Here is a 16,784-nt window from a genome sequence, read left to right on the forward strand (position 1 = left end):
CGGTACCGCTCCATACCCGGGAAAAAGATAGGACCTATCCTATCTTTTCCCATAATACGGCACCGTGCACCATAACTTCCTATGGAGAGGGGCGGGCAACGGCAGTGTGAATATATACTTAATCTCCAAACATGGCCATGGCTAGTAGCATGCATCAAATTTGCCAGATTGGCAATCCAGCAACACATCCAGGTCGAGGGGCCAAACCCGAACAGAAACTACAGGTCCGCTCATAATTATCCATCATTTCTGCTAGACCAGACATGACTTTGAACACCTTCTCACCCCTGGGATGACTTAGTAACGGGGAAATTGGAGCTATGGCCATCCGGACAGAAGTGCTTCCTGGGACTTATCTTGGACGCTCACAGTTTAATGTCTCTACTCCCTTAGGCTACATGCACACTGCTGTTGTTCGCCGTACCGTAGCGCAGACGGCAGCGCGCTGGGAGAGGAGGAGGAGGTGAGCGCTGCTTACCCCTGCCCCTCTCCATAGGAACATATGGACATGTCCTATCTTTTCCCGGGCTAGGGAGAGGTACGGTGCCGCACGTGTGCTGCATCGTACCGCTCACGTACAGGGCCGTGAGCCCATAGCGATATATGGGTGACAGCCTTAAAGAGAAAAATAAATAAATTCAATGTCACAATTAAAAAAAAATGCTCGATCCAGGCAAAGGAGCTACAGCAGGGTGTCATTCCCGATAACACTTTACAATTTCAGTCGAGTTCCTCCAATGCCACGCTACCGCTTCTCGGAATGCAAACGTTTCAGTCAACAAAGTTTTTCACCACACTCAATATCAATGAAGAAAGGTCCATATAGAACCATTACACCTTCTCCTTTATCGTGTTCGGAGGTTAAAAATCATGGCTCAAGGCTTTACCCAACAATCCCTTCATTGTGAACTTGCCACTATATTAGTAACTTTTTTCGATAGATCTATATTCTCATAGGAAAGGAAGTTATCGTAAATTATCACTGTGTTAGAAATGAAGATTAGGTTTGGCGCTCTTGTTTTGCGGGAAAGAAGTGTTGCTTTGTATCCTGTATCACAATGATGTCCTGTCACTGTAGTCATAGAATTGGGCCAGTGCACGGACCGGTATCTCTGGCCTCAGCCATTCAGGTTTATGGAGTAATGATCTGCGACGGCACCTTGGACTTCTTGACCGAGGCCCAGATTTACTTTGGCTGGTGGATAAACCATATAAATCTCCCTCTCTACGACCCGCACACCACTATTGGCATGTCAGGTTGTAGAACAAGCAGGCCAGGGTGGAACGCCTTGCCGTCACACCTACTATAGAAAGGTGGCGTAGGGTAGAGCAAAAGGGGCCTTTTGGTGAACATCGGTGCAGAACCGCCGTCGGGGAGAATTTTTTAGACTGCCGTTCTTAACTCCAGCCATAACAAATTCCCCCCTCAAAGTTGAATCCTCTGATTCGAGTGTGCTAGGATATGTGGATGAATTTGTTTAAAGATGTTGAAATACATCTGTGTTACAAAACTGAACATTTCCTGAATTGCAAAAAGAAACAAACCCCGTCACATGCTCAAAAAGTCCTATGTACAATAAGACCCCCACTTTGATTAGCAGAGTCTAACCTGCTGAGTTGTGGTAAACGAGTTACAACAGGAAAATGCACTTTTTTAGTTTTCATACCAATTATTCCAATTATTCCACATTACACAAACGAATGATTTAATTTTGTTCTGTTAAAAGAATATCACAGAAGAAATCAAGTATAAAGAAGATGTGTGCTTTTGCAAGTTAAACAGAAAAGTGTGACAAGCTTTTGTATTTAGCCCCTACCCCTCCCAGAGTAGGACCTCTTCTGCTGCCATGATAGATGCATACGTTTGTTGAGGCATACCAGCTTTGCACATGTAGAGGCTAGAACTTTTGTATATGGTTGCTGTTCTGCTAGAAGGTTTTCCTCTAACAAGGTTGCCCCATATTTAGTGCCATCTTTTTATCATCTTTGAGCATCGTTTCACATGGGAGAATGGTAGAACCTCCTTTCCTATAGGTGTAGAGGATGCCCCCTGTCTATGGTGATGGTAGAGCCTCCTCTCCTCTAGGTGTAGAGGATGCCCCCCGTCTATGGTGATGGTAGAACCTCCTTTCCTCTAGGTGTAGAGGATGCCCCCTGTCTATGGTGATGGTAGAACCTCCTCTCCTCTAGGTGTAGAGGATGCCCCCTGTCTATGGTGATGGTAGAACCTCCTCTTCTCTAGGTGTAGAGGATGCCCCCTGTCTATGGTGATGGTAGAACCTCCTCTCCTCTAGGTGTAGAGGATGCCCCCTGTCTATGGTGATGGTAGAACCTCCTCTCCTCTAGGTGTAGAGGATGCCCCCTGTCTATGGTGATGGTAGAACCTCCTCTCCACTAGGTGTAGAGGATGCCCCCTGTCTATGGTGATGGTAGAACCTCCTCACCTCTAGGTGTAGAGGATGCTCCCTGCCTATGGTGATGGTAGAACCTCCTCACCTCTAGGTGTAGAGGATGCCCCCTGTCTATGGTGATGGTAGAATCTACTCTCCTCTAGGTGTAGAGGATACCCCCTGTCTATGGTGATGGTAGAACCTCCTTTCCTCTAGGTGTAGAGGATGTCCCCTGTCTATGGTGATGGTAGAACCTCCTCTCCTCTAGGTGTAGAGGATGCCCCCTGTCTATGGTGATGGTAGAACCTCCTTTCCTCTAGGTGTAGAGGATGCCCCCTGTCTATGGTGATGGTAGAATCCCCTCTCCTCTAGGTGTAGAGGATGCCCCCTGTCTATGGTGATGGTAGAACCTCCTCACCTCTAGGTGTAGAGGATGCTCCCTGTCTATGGTGATGGTAGAACCTCCTTTCCTCTAGGTGTAGAGGATGCCCCCTGTCTATGGTGATGGTAGAACCTCCTCTCCTCTAGGTGTAGAGGATGCCCCCTGTCTATGGTGATGGTAGAACCTCCTCTCCTCTAGGTGTAGAGGATGCCCCCTGTCTATGGTGATGGTAGAACCTCCTCTTCTCTAGGTGTAGAGGATGCCCCCTGTCTATGGTGATGGTAGAATCTCCTCTCCTCTAGGTGTAGAGGATGCCTCCTGTCTATGGTGATGGTAGAACCACCTCTCCTCTAGGTGTAGAGGATGACCCCTGTCTATGGTGATGGTAGAACCTCCTCTCCTCTAGGTGTAGAGGATGTCCCCTGTCTATGGTGATGGTAGAATCTCCTCTCCTCTAGGTGTAGAGAATGCCTCCTGTCTATGGTGATACTAGAACCTCCTCTCCTCTAGGTGTAGAGGATGCCCCTGTCTATGGTGATGGTAGAACCCCCTCTTCTCTAGGTGTAGAGGATGGCCCCTGTCTATTGTGATGGTAGAACCTCCTCTCCTCTAGGTGTAGAGGATGCCCCCTGTCTATGGTGATGGTAGAATCTCCTCTCCTCTAGGTGTAGAGAATGCCTCCTGTCTATGGTGATAGTAGAACCTCCTCTCCTCTAGGTGTAGAGGATGCCCCTGTCTATGGTGATGGTAGAACCCCCTCTTCTCTAGGTGTAGAGGATGGCCCCTGTCTATGGTGATGGTAGAACCTCCTCTCCTCTAGGTGTAGAGGATGCCCCCTGTCTATGGTGATGGTAGAATCTCCTCTCCTCTAGGTGTAGAGGATGCCCCTGTCTATGGTGATGGTAGAACCCCCTCTTCTCTAGGTGTAGAGGATGTCCCCTGTCTATGGTGATGGTAGAACCTCCTCTCCTCTAGGTGTAGAGGATGCCCCCTGTCTATGGTGATGGTAGAACCTCCTCTCCTCTAGGTGTAGAGGATGCCCCCTGTCTATGGTGATGGTAGAATCTACTCTCCTCTAGGTGTAGAGGATGCCCCCTGTCTATGGTGATGGTAGAATCTCCTCTCCTCTAGGTGTAGAGGATGCCTCCTGTCTATAGTGATGGTAGAACCACCTCTCCTCTAGGTGTAGAGGATGACCCCTGTCTATGGTGATGGTAGAACCTCCTCTCCTCTAGGTGTAGAGGATGCCCCCTGTCTATGGTGATGGTAGAAGCTCCTCTCCTCTAGGTGTAGAGATGCCCTCTGTCTATGGTGATGGTAGAACCTCCTCTCCTCTAGGTGTAGAGGATGCCCCCTGTCTATGGTGCTGGTAGAACCTCCTCTCCTCTAGGTGTAGAGGATGACCCCTGTCTATGGTGATGGTAGAACCTCCTCTCCTCTAGGTGTAGAGGATGCCTCCTGTCTATGGTGATGGTAGAACCTCCTCTCCTCTAGGTGTAGAGGATGCCCCCTGTCTATGGTGATGGTAGAACCACCTCTCCTCTTGGTGTAGAGGATGCCCCCTGTCTATGGTGATGGTAGAATCTCCTCTCCTCTAGGTGTAGGGGATGCCCCCTGTCTATGGTGATGGTAGAACCTCCTCTCCTCTAGGTGTAGAGGATGCCCCCTGTCTATGGTGATGGTAGAACCTCCTCTCCTCTAGGTGTAGAGGATGCCCCCTGTCTATGGTGATGGTAGAACCTCCTCTCCTCTAGGTGTAGAGGATGCCCCCTGTCTATGTTGATGGTAGAACCTCCTCTCCTCTAGGCGTAGAGGATGCCCCCTTGTCCTGGTCACAGGCCTAGGTATAAAAAGATCTTTGGAGAGATCCTTGTACTGCCGGTTCTGGTATTTGTACATTGTAATGAGGTCTCCCCTCAGCCGTCTTCTTTTCTAAACTGAATAATCCCAAATTTTGTGGTCTGTCATTATATTTTAGTCCACCCAATCGCCTAATAATCTTGGTTGCTCTCCTCTGCACCTGTTCTGCTTCTACTATGTCTTTTTTTTTATACACTGGAACCCAAAAATGGTTTCTCAAATTGTCTGGGTCAATTTTTGCAGTTCTGCGCTTCTTTTAATGATGAGATGTCTGAAAAAGCTTTACATATCATAACAATTTTTACTTTTCATGACATTTGAGACTTTAACTTAATAGTTTTATTAAACTTATGTTTTCTTTGTAAAATTTGCTAATTATTGTCTACCGATGTAAACATTTTTAGCTTTTTTCCAATTAAAGTATTTTTTAAAAAAGTTGTAACTTTTACCAAAATATGTTATATGTGCAGCATTATTCCACCCTTCCCAGGTTAAGTTACAGATGCAGAGGGTGCATGTAGTCCTGCAAAGTGAAGGTTTTTCCTGCAGCTCCTCCTATATATTCTGCCTTTAGCCGACAGACTGGAGCGGGCTCATATACATCTCCTGAACCCTGGCACCTAGAGACACATTTAGCATAATAAACAGCAGTTTCAACTTCCATATGATATAAGGATTATCTATGTAGGCTTAACACTCTTAAAGTTACAATCGGAAATAGAAAGCTGTGCATAAAATCTAAATTTTTTAGTACAACTGTTAAGTATCTGTTTATCATACAAATCCTTTTTTTTTTTTTTTTTTGGTATATTGGCACCACATTCGATATGAGCCAGTCCTGTGGAACTGCACCAGTCCTTGGGGAATATTCAAATATTAAAAACAATGATCTATCACGGTACATGATTCACGCAGTACGGGGGGGGGGGGGGTGTCACGCAGTACCCGGGGGTGTATGCTATCTGGCCCAGGTGATTTATCTATCTTAGTGGTTGCGAAGCGGCGCCGTACCTCTTCCTGGGTTAAACTGTTGACATCCCAAAGAGAATTTGCAGTAGTCTTCATTATGTCTTCCCCCATGGGATTTTCCTGGGTAAAGACGGATGAGAAGGTGACAATGGATTATTAGCGCTTTCTTAAAGGGAACCTGTCACTGCTGTTTCAAAAAAATAATAATAATCTGAGACAGGTTCCCATAGAGCCCTTAAGTCCTCAACCAACCCCAGCGATGTTCACAAAAGTAGAAGATCAAGTTCTATTCCCTACCCATGTACCAGGTACATCAGCCAGCACATGCTTCTATCTTGCGTTTCCTACTCCCCCTGGCCGAGTTCCCGCGTGTGCACATTGGCCACTGTCATGCTGAGAGGGAAGGTGGAAAGCCACGCATGCGCAGTGAGCCAGCGGTGTTCGTGTACCGCATGTGCTGGCTGATGTGCAGAGAGGAAGCCGGTGGACCGGCCCAATTCGACTCACTGGGTTCTCTGCCTAGTTACCAGGTAGAGAATAAAACTTGATTTTCTGCTGTTGTGAGCATCGCTGGTGTAAGTTGAAAAAGGGGAGCCCTTAAGTCTTATGGGAACTTGTCTCGGATTAGTTTTTTTGAAACAGCGGTGACAGGTTCCCTTTAATCTCCCTCCACCATGACCCCAGGTTATTCCTCATCCGCCTCCACCACGTGTGATGCAAACGCCTGCTAAATACCTGTCCCAGAGGTGTGATCCCCGAAAACGTCGGAAAACCAGACGGAATTGTGGCCACGGGACCCTTACTAAATAAGCCCCATTGTTTCTAGTGCAAGTTCAGACAGAAAACTGGTGCAGCCAGAATAATAGACCTGCGCCATAATTCCCTCCCATGTATCCGTGTGGCGCTATACGGCCGTCGCCACGGGTTACAGGCCTAGGAACCAATATACAGAATGACCTGAGAGTTATGTATCACTGAATAATAACAGGACAAAGAACGTGGAGGGTTAAACATGGTTTATTATATACAACCCTCGTCCTGTACCTAAACCTATTGATCCAGAAGAAGGCGAAAAACCTGGACAATCCGTGTCTCAGGGAAAAATTCCTTCTTGACCCCCGGAAAAGGCGATCGGTTCTAAAACCCTGGACCAAGGCCACAATATAATCCAGTACTGCAGAACATGGGAGTGCTCCCGGTACCATCGTCTCCTCTGGACCTCGCAGCCCGAACGTTATTCATCTCCACTGCTGAAAGAGAGAACATGCACTGCCCCCGAAAACTCACACAACCGGGTCACTTTTGGTTGAACCCACTTACAACCCGCACATTCAGAGGACAGGAAACTCACAGCCAGACCCTCACATAACCGGTTCTCTTCTGGCCTGACCCACTTATATCATCTACATTGAAAGGACAGGAGACTCGCGGACTGACCCTCACACAACTGGGTCACTTCTGGCCCAACCCATTTATATCCTGCACATTCTAAGGAGAGGAGACTCGCACACGGACCCTCAAACAACCGGATCACTTCTGGCCTGACCCACTTACATCCCGCACATTCAAAGGACAGGAGACTCGCAGCCGGACCCTCACACAACCGGGTCACTTCTGGCCTGACTCACTTACAACCCCCACATTCAAAGGACAGGAGACTCACAGCTGGACCCTCACACAACCGGGTCACTTCAGGCCGGACCCACTTACAACCCACACATTCAAAGGACAGGAGACTCGCAGCCGGACCCTCACACAACCGGGTCACTTCTGGCCTGACCCACTTACAACCCGCACATTCAAAGGACAGGAGACTCACAGCTGGACCCTCACACAACCGGGTCACTACTGTCCTGACCCACTTACAACCCGCACATTCAAAGGACAGGAGACTCACAGCCGGACACTCACACAACCGGGTCACTTCTGGCCGGACCCACTTACAACCTTCACATTCAAAGGACAGGAGACTCGCAGCCAAACCCTCACACAACCGGGTCACTTCTGGCCGGACCCACTTACATCCTGCACATTCAAAGGACAGGAGACTCGCAGCCAAACCCTCACACAACCAGGTCACTTCTGGCCGGACCCACTTACATCCTGCACATTCAAAGGACAGGAGACGCACAGCCGGACCCTCACACAACCGGGTCACTTCTGGCCGGACCCACTTACAACCCGCACATTCAAATGATAGGAGACTCGCAACCGGACACTCACACAACCGGGTCACTTCTGGCCTGACCCACTTACAACCCGCACATTCAAAGGACAGAAGACTCGTGGACTGACCCTCACACAACCGGGTCACTTCTGGCCTGACCCACTTACAACCCGCACATTGAAATGATAGGAGACTCGCAACTGGACACTCACACAACCGGGTCACTTCTGGCCGGACCCACTTACAACCTGCACATTCAAAGGACAGGAGACTCACAGCCGGACCCTCACACAACCGGGTCACTTCTGGCCTGACCCACTTACAACCTGCACATTCAAAGGACAGGAGACTCGCAGCCAAACCCTCACACAACCGGGTCACTTCTGGCCTGACCCACTTACAACCAGCACATTCAAAGGACAGAAGACTCGCAGCCGGAAACTCACACAACCGGGTCACTTCTGGCCTGACCCACATACAACCCGCACATTCAAATGACAGGAGACTCGCAACCGGACCCTCACACAACCGGGTCACTTCTGGCCTGACCCACTTACAACCTGCACATTCAAAGGACAGGAGACTCACAGCCGGACCCTCACACAACCGGGTCACTTCTGGCCTGACCCACTTACAACCCGCACATTCAAAGGACAGGAGACTCACAGCCGGCCCCTCACACAACTGGGTCACTTCTGGCCGGACCCCCTTACAACCCGCACATTCAAAGGACAGGAGACTCACAGCCGGCCCCTCACACAACTGGGTCACTTCTGGCCGGACCCCCTTACAACCCGCACATTCAAAGGACAGGAGACTCACAGCCGGCCCCTCACACAACTGGGTCACTTCTGGCCGGACCCACTTACAACCCGCACATTCAGAGGACAGGAGACTCGCAGCCGGACCCTTACACAACCGGGTCACTTCTGGCCTGACCCACTTACAACCCGCACATTCAGAGGACAGGAGACGCACAGCCGGACCCTCACACAACCGGGTCACTTCTGGCCTGACCCACTTACAACCCGCACATTCAAAGGACAGGAGACTCACAGCCGCACCCTCACACAACCGGGTCACTTCTGGCCTGACCCACTTACATCCCGCACATTCAAAGGACAGGAGACTCACAGCCGGACCCTCACACAACCGGGTCACTTCTGGCCGGACCCAGTTACATCCTGCACATTCAAATGACAGGAGACTCACAGCCGGACCCTCACACAACCGGGTCACTTCTGGCCTGACCCACATACAACCCGCACATTCAAAGGACAGGAGACTCGCAACCGGACCCTCACACAACCGGGTCACTTCTGGCCTGACCCACTTACAACCTGCACATTCAAAGGACAGGAGACTCACAGCCGGACCCTCACACAACCGGGTCACTTCTGGCCTGACCCACTTACAACCCGCACATTCAAAGGACAGGAGACTCACAGCCGGCCCCTCACACAACTGGGTCACTTCTGGCCGGACCCCCTTACAACCCGCACATTCAAAGGACAGGAGACTCACAGCCGGCCCCTCACACAACTGGGTCACTTCTGGCCGGACCCCCTTACAACCCGCACATTCAAAGGACAGGAGACTCACAGCCGGCCCCTCACACAACTGGGTCACTTCTGGCCGGACCCACTTACAACCCGCACATTCAGAGGACAGGAGACTCGCAGCCGGACCCTTACACAACCGGGTCACTACTGTCCTGACCCACTTACAACCCGCACATTCAGAGGACAGGAGACGCACAGCCGGACCCTCACACAACCGGGTCACTTCTGGCCTGACCCACTTACAACCCGCACATTCAAAGGACAGGAGACTCACAGCCGCACCCTCACACAACCGGGTCACTTCTGGCCTGACCCACTTACATCCCGCACATTCAGAGGACAGGAGACTCACAGCCGGACCCTCACACAACCGGGTCACTTCTGGCCTGACCCACTTACATCCCGCACATTCAAAGGACAGGAGACTCACAGCCGGACCCTCACACAACCGGGTCACTTCTGGCCGGACCCACTTACATCCTGCACATTCAAATGACAGGAGACTCGCAGCCGGACACTCACACAATTCTATAAATATGCTTATTAGTACAAAGTGTCATAAGAGGTGATATACAGGCTGCAGGCAGAGGATACAGATGCATCACTTCTTTATATTGGGTTATTCCTCAATAAATATAAAATTAATTACAATGCACATAAGTAAGAACTGATACCAGATATTACCAGCCCAAATATAATATCCAAAGTAATAAAACAGAACCCGCTACATGTGTTGGAGAGCGTGGACTCTGTTTTATTACTGTGGATAATATATTTGTACTGGTAAAGCCTTTTTTTGTAAAAACAAGGGCATAAGATGCTAATAGAAGAGCGGATCCTGCCAGAGGGGGCACACACCAGCATGTACATGTGCTTGGTTTTTATTCCTTCATCCTGGTGGTGGATTTCCTTTAAGTATCAGGATGAAGTGCCCACTGTCTTCTCCAAGGCTTCACCCTTCAGCTACTCTCTGGTCTCACAAGATGTCGCACATGTGTATAAGATGTACAGGCTGAGCTGCGCTCCCCCTCAGACGCGTTTCGTGTAGTGGAGCTTGGCTTGCGCAGGTGCACTGGTGAGACGCCATCCTGGCAAGCGACATCTTGTACACACGTCCGAGATGTCACAAGACCAGAGAGCTGCGTTACTGATGGGGGAAGAATCGGAGAAGATGGTGAGAGGAATGGAAAAGCAGTGTCTGGCCTAGATAACTTATCCGAGCCTGAGCTGGAGTCGCTCCGCTACCGAAACCCCTTCACCCCCAGAATATAGTTACAGCCACTTGACCGGTGTCCTTATGGGGTGCAGATTCTTCGCTCCATCACAGGCTCCAGGAATAACCGGCCACAACTTCTCCAGTGTGAGGATTTCTGGGAATTAGAGCACAGGCACATTGCAGCCGCCATACACCATACGTGACCCTATGAAAGCTCTTCCTGTCCCTTCCTTTACTCGCCAGGTGCAGTGATTATCAGGCTGATAATAAGGACTTGGAGACAGTTTTACATTTACTCTTGTAAAATATTAGAGAAGTGACCCCGGCCCAGACAGGAAATAATAGGGAGACATGAGGAATCATGGGATGTAATGGAGGATATAAGACAGTGATGGCTAACCTATGGCACTGGTGCCAGAGGTGGCACTCGGAGCCCTTTCTGTGGGCACTCAGGCCATCACCAGAGATGACTCCAGGTATCTTCCTGCAGTCCCAGACAGCCCAGGACTTGCTGTGCACAGAGCTATTTTAAAGTGACAGTACTACCTGGGACTATTTTCTGCTTTATCGGTGCCTCAGAGTGCTGGTGTCAATGAAAACTGTGACAGAGAAGGGAGTATAAATCATAAATTAAATTTCTGTGTTGGCACTTTGCGATAAATAAGTGGATCTTTGTTGTAGTTTGGGCACTCGGCCTCTAAAAGGTTTGCCATCACTGATATAAGACATGTGGGCGGGGTTGATGGGTTATTATTCATGGTTATTCTGTCCCGACGCAGACCCTTATAGATCCACTAGAGGGGGCTATTATGTTACCATCCAGTAACTCTGTGATATACACAAGAGTCACTTTATTTTTCTCCATTTTATTGGGGATTGAGCTATTATAAGAGGACCTGTCACCCATACTTTTGGCACTAGGGGATGTTACTAAAGTAAGCAGCTCCTAGTGCTTGATCAAACGCCGCAGTGTTAGAGTGATAGCGTTACTGGAAACCTCCGGTAACGCTATCAAACACTGCGGCGGGGTACAGTGTAATTGTCGGACAGCTCGCAAAGCTGTCTGATGTATTCATGAGGGGGTGGGGTTGGGGCGTGGCTAGGGGTGGTGACTGCCGCCTATCACGCGGCAGTCACTGCCGGCCTATGGAGCGAGCGGGGCGGTCCGGGGAAGAGGCAGCGCCTCGGACCGCCCCCTCATGAATACGTCGGACAGCTTTGCGAGCTGTCCGATGATTACATTGTACCCCGCCGCAGTGTTTGATAGCGTTACCGGAGGTTTCCGATACCGCTATCACTCTAACACTGCGGCGTGTGATCAGGCACTAGGAGCTGCTTACTTTAGTAATGAGCTCCTGGTGCTGAAAATTTAGGTGACAGGTCCTCTAAAGGGAACCTGTCACCAGGTTTTATCCCAATAAACTACAATAAACTCAGGTAAGGGATGAAATGTCCTTTCTAGAATTCCCTCTTTTGTATAAAATCTCACCTGTTTTTCTCATCCAATTTTCACATGAGATGAGTCAAGTTTAGTGGTTGTTCCGAAGCCCCTATCTTCTGTTCTATAGCACCTAGAAACTACTGGTGTTACATTAAAGATAAAGATCTCATCTTTCAGATCCCATCAGGCTTACGGCTTTGTGAGCTACAGAACCAAATACAGCCAACTAAATACATAGTTGGGTATGAAAGCTGCAGATAAAGTTGATGCCTATTTTCTAAATGTCCAGTTCTGTAGATCACAGAAGTGTTAGATTGGATCTGAAAGATGAGATTCTTATCTTTAATATGACACCAACAGCATGTTTCTAGGTGCTAGAACGATAGGGGCTTCTGAAGTGACTCTCCCCCTGCATCCACTAAACTTGACTCATCTTATGTGAAAATAGGATGAGAAGAGTCATATTCTCCAATTTTTTTTATCAGTAAATGGTGAGATTTCACATAAAAGATGGAATTCTAGGAAGGACATCCCATACCCTACCTGAGGGATCTAGTAGTTTAGGGGGTTAATGTCTGATGACAGGTTCCCTTTAATTAAGAAAGCGATCCGACTGAAATCTTCCATCTCCAAACTCAGAACCATCGCTTTTGGGCTGTGTTCCCACATTGAGGTTTTCTGATGCAGTTTTGTAGCAGGTCCGGACCCTAATATGTGAGAACATATAATGGAGATGCGGCTCCGCCTCTTATTTAACTCTTCTCCTGGTTTGGACATCAAAAACTGCATCTGCAAACCTGAGCGCAGTCTTAAAGGGGCGCCCCAGTGGATAAAACGTGGCGCGTTCTTCCCCTCTGGTCACACACGTCGTGTAACTCGCACATTTCTTCAATTACAAGATATTAAACAACACGACCAAGAACTTGTCCAGGAAGTCGCATGTGACACGAAAAACGCACATTCCTGAATAAAGTTTTTTATTTCACAGGATCCCTCCATTATTTATACAGGTTATGGCGTCCTAATGCTGATACAATGGCGCACACATTACTCCCGTCTAATAGTGACCTTTCTTATGTCATGAGCTTGGTGTATGGATGTATAGATTGTATTTGGGGTGACCCTTGTATAAGGGAATGTACAGTAATATATAAGTCTCTGTAATACAGAGGTGAATGACAGTAAGGAAGGGGTTAAGCAAACCCTGTGTAATTGTCGTAAACATGACATTTAAACTATGTTTACGTAAACACGGTTGATATCAACATGATGTAAACGTCATCTTATACAGGTGAATCTTACACCCCCTGGTATAGAGTTTACCCCCCGGGTATAATGTGGCCTGGGCCGGCCTGTACCACGTTAGAGGGGTAGACTCTGGCCTGGGGGGTATAGTTATGAAATTTTATACCCCGGGGTACACTCAGGTCTGGGGTATAATGTGGCGCGGGGTTATTGTGTTCTGTTACACCCAGTTCTGGATATCCACAAGGCTCGGCCATGGCATGTAGAGGGTACTGGGCTCGGGTACTGATCCGAATCTTCCCCTGGGTGATGTAAGTACTACCTACACCCATGTCTTGTGCCCCCTCCTCCCCTATATAAATCCTATATCTCACTTAGATCCGCCCACTGCTCCGCCTCATCTGCTATTAGCCCCTCCCCTTTCTTATAGTTGTATATGTCCCCTATGATTTGTAAAGCGCTACGGAATTTGATGGCGCTATATAAATAAAGATTATTATTATTATTATATTATTATTCTTTCCATCCTGAACCGAACCTTGAGCCCCAGAATCTGACCTTTACATTTTCGGGGAGTTTTCGTCACATATTTATGAGGGTCCAGGCAGGAGTCTCCTCATTGTGGCGGCCGCTGAAGCTCGTCTGCTCCTTCTCCATCCAGGAGACAGTTGGAAGAAACGGCCGTTGGAAATGGAATGTAGGGCGTGTCATAGATGACCATAGCAACCAATCACAGCCCTGCTTTCTAGGAGCAAAGGTGGATGGAAATGAAAGCTGCAATATGATTGGTTATAATAAAAGAGGGGCAGCAGTGTGATGAGGGGTACAGTGAGGAGGTGCAACATCCCCCAGAGAGGCCTAGCCTTTTCTTGGGGCCTGGAGTGGCTGCCGGTTGCGGCCTAGGCACGCTAGTGTCACGGTGCTTGGGATGGGGACCGGAGGGCTGTCATTTGCCATTTTAGGGATTTGCGCATCGCTGACAGGTATTTAACAGGGGTCTGTGCTGGGATTGTGGAGCAGCTGCGCTGCTTCCATGCCAAACACAAATCGGGCCGTCGGACTGAGCCGGGATATAACTTTCAAATTATATTGTGCACTTACATGCACCGGGAAGAAGAAGGTGAACTCCAGGGACCTGAGCGGGGAAGCGACACATGCAGGATATCGGGCGCAGGATCTTAGTGACTCCCCGCACAGCGCATTATACACGGACAATGCACTTACATGCGCCAGGAAAAAGAAGGTGAACTCCGGGGACCTGAGCGGGGAAGCGACACATGCAGGATATCGGGCGCAGGATCTTAGTGACTCCCCGCACAGCGCATTATACACGGACAATGCACTTACATGCGCCAGGAAGAAGAAGGTGAACTCCGGGGACCTGAGCGGGGAAGCGACACATGCAGGATATCGGGCGCACAATCTTAGTGACTCCCCGCACAGCGCATTATACATGGACAAGGCACTTATATGCACCAGGAAGAAGAAGGTGAACTCCGGGGGCCTGAGCGGGGAAGCGACACATGCAGGATATCAGGTGCAGGATCTTAGTGACTCCCCGCACAGCACATTATACACGGACAATGCACTTACATGCACCAGGAAGAAGAAGGTGAACTCCAGGGACCTGAGCAGGGAAGCGACACATGCAGGATATCGGGCACAGGATCTTAGTGACTCCCCGCACAGCACATTATACACGGACAATGCACTTACATGCACCAGGAAGAAGAAGGTGAACTCCGGGGACCTGAGCGGGGAAGCGACACATGCAGGATATCGGGTGCAGGGTCTTAGTGACTCCCCGCACAGCGCATTATACACGGACAATGCACTTACATGCACCGGGAAGAAGAAGGTGAACTCCGGGGACCTGAGCGGGGAAGCGACACATGCAGGATATCGGGTGCAGGGTCTTAGTGACTCCCCGCACAGCGTATTATACACGGACAATGCACTTTCTGTGAACTCATCGGACCGGGTCAGTAAATGTGCCCCATTGTCCGATTTTTATAGAATTTATATGCACATTATGATGGAAAATAAGTATTTGGTCAATAACAAGAGCTCATATCCCTGATTTGTTATATCCCTTCTTGGCAATGACAGAGGTCACACGTTTTCTTTTTTACTGTATTGCTAGGCCTCCTAGGGTACTTTAACCCCTTAAAGAGGACTTGTCACCTCTAACAACTGCACTAGGAGTGCTACAGCATATGCCGCAGTGTTACGCTGCTAGCGTTACTGGAAACCTCCGATAACGCTAACTAACACCGCTGCGCTGTACAACTGAAAACGCCAGACCACGTACTCATGAGGTGGCGGGATTAGGGGCGGTGACTGCCGCATGAAGCTCTGCAGCCACTGCCGGCCTATGGAGTAGGAGGGCGCTCCGAGGGAGACGCAGAGACTCGGACCGCCACCTCATGAATGCGTGCAGTGTTTAGAGGTGACAGGTCCTCTTTAAGGACGCAGGGTTTTTCGCTCATTTCTCGCTCTCCACCTTCAAAAATCCATAACTTTTTCATTTTTCGTGTGAGGGCTTATTCACACTTATTATTAAATTTCACTTCTCCGTCACATTATTTATGCCATGTACTGGGAAGCTGGAAAAAAAATCCAAATGTGGAAAAATAGGGAAAAAAAATGACGTTCACATCACGTTCTTGTGGGTTCAGTTTTACAATTTCACTGCGCGCTCCAGATAACACGTCTACTTTATTCTTTGGTTCGGTGCGATCGCAGTGATACCAGATTTATACAGGTTTTATTGCGTTTTAACACATTTTCAAAAGTTTAACAATTGTCTTCTGACGCTAATAACTTTTTCATACTTTGAGCCGACGTTTTCATTGCTACCATTTTGAGGTCTGTGCGACATTTGGTCACTTTTGTTCCTATTTTTTTAGATGATGTAAAATGGTGTAAAAGTCACGTTTTGGACATTTGGGCGCTATTTTCCGTTATGGAGGTCACCGCTGGCAATAGCCGTTTTTTAATATTTTGATAGATCGGGCATTTTGGGACGCGGCGATACCTAACATTTTTGTGATTTTTAGGTTTATAACAATTTTTAAAATCAGTTCTAGGGAAAGGGGGCGTGATTTGTACTTTTAGGTTTTTCACTTTTTTTTAAATTATTTTTGAAACTTTTTTTTTAACTATTTTTTAGACCCTCTAAAAAAAATAGTAAAAAAAAAAAAGTTTCAAAAATAATTAAAAAAGTGAAAAACCTAAAAGTACAAATCACGCCCCCTTTCCCAAGAACTGATATAAAACATAATAAACAGTAAAGATCACAGAAACATTATGTATCGCCGCGTCCCAAAATGCCAGATCTATCAAAATATAAAAACGGTACATTAACCCTAGATTGGCTGATCGTTGCTTCCATATACTGCAATACTGTATTGCAGTATATAGCATTTTTGCACAGTATTTATTACAATGAGCCACTGGCTGAATCTTCAGAAACCATGCAGCCTCAGGTCTGACGAAGACCCGAGGCTGTCAAGGCAACCGATCACCACCCCGATGATGGGTGTTACCGGT

At 48.4% G+C, this 16,784-nt stretch overlaps 1 protein-coding gene across 1 annotated transcript; it reads right to left on the reverse strand.

Moving 5' to 3' along the window:
* Positions 1-6,570: 6,570 nt before the first annotated feature.
* On the reverse strand, positions 6,571-13,970 carry LOC140106067 (uncharacterized). The gene is made up of 2 exons (XM_072130264.1): positions 13,791-13,970; positions 6,571-10,700 (listed from the first exon to the last, which is right to left on the reverse strand). The coding sequence occupies exon 2, from the start codon at positions 9,023-9,025 to the stop codon at positions 7,226-7,228; it is 1,800 nt and encodes a 599-aa protein (XP_071986365.1). The 5' UTR covers positions 9,026-10,700; positions 13,791-13,970; the 3' UTR covers positions 6,571-7,225.
* Between the last annotated feature and the right edge of the window lie 2,814 nt (positions 13,971-16,784).

This window comes from Engystomops pustulosus, chromosome 11, assembly GCF_040894005.1.
Source record: "Engystomops pustulosus chromosome 11, aEngPut4.maternal, whole genome shotgun sequence".
NCBI lineage: Eukaryota > Metazoa > Chordata > Amphibia > Anura > Leptodactylidae > Engystomops > Engystomops pustulosus.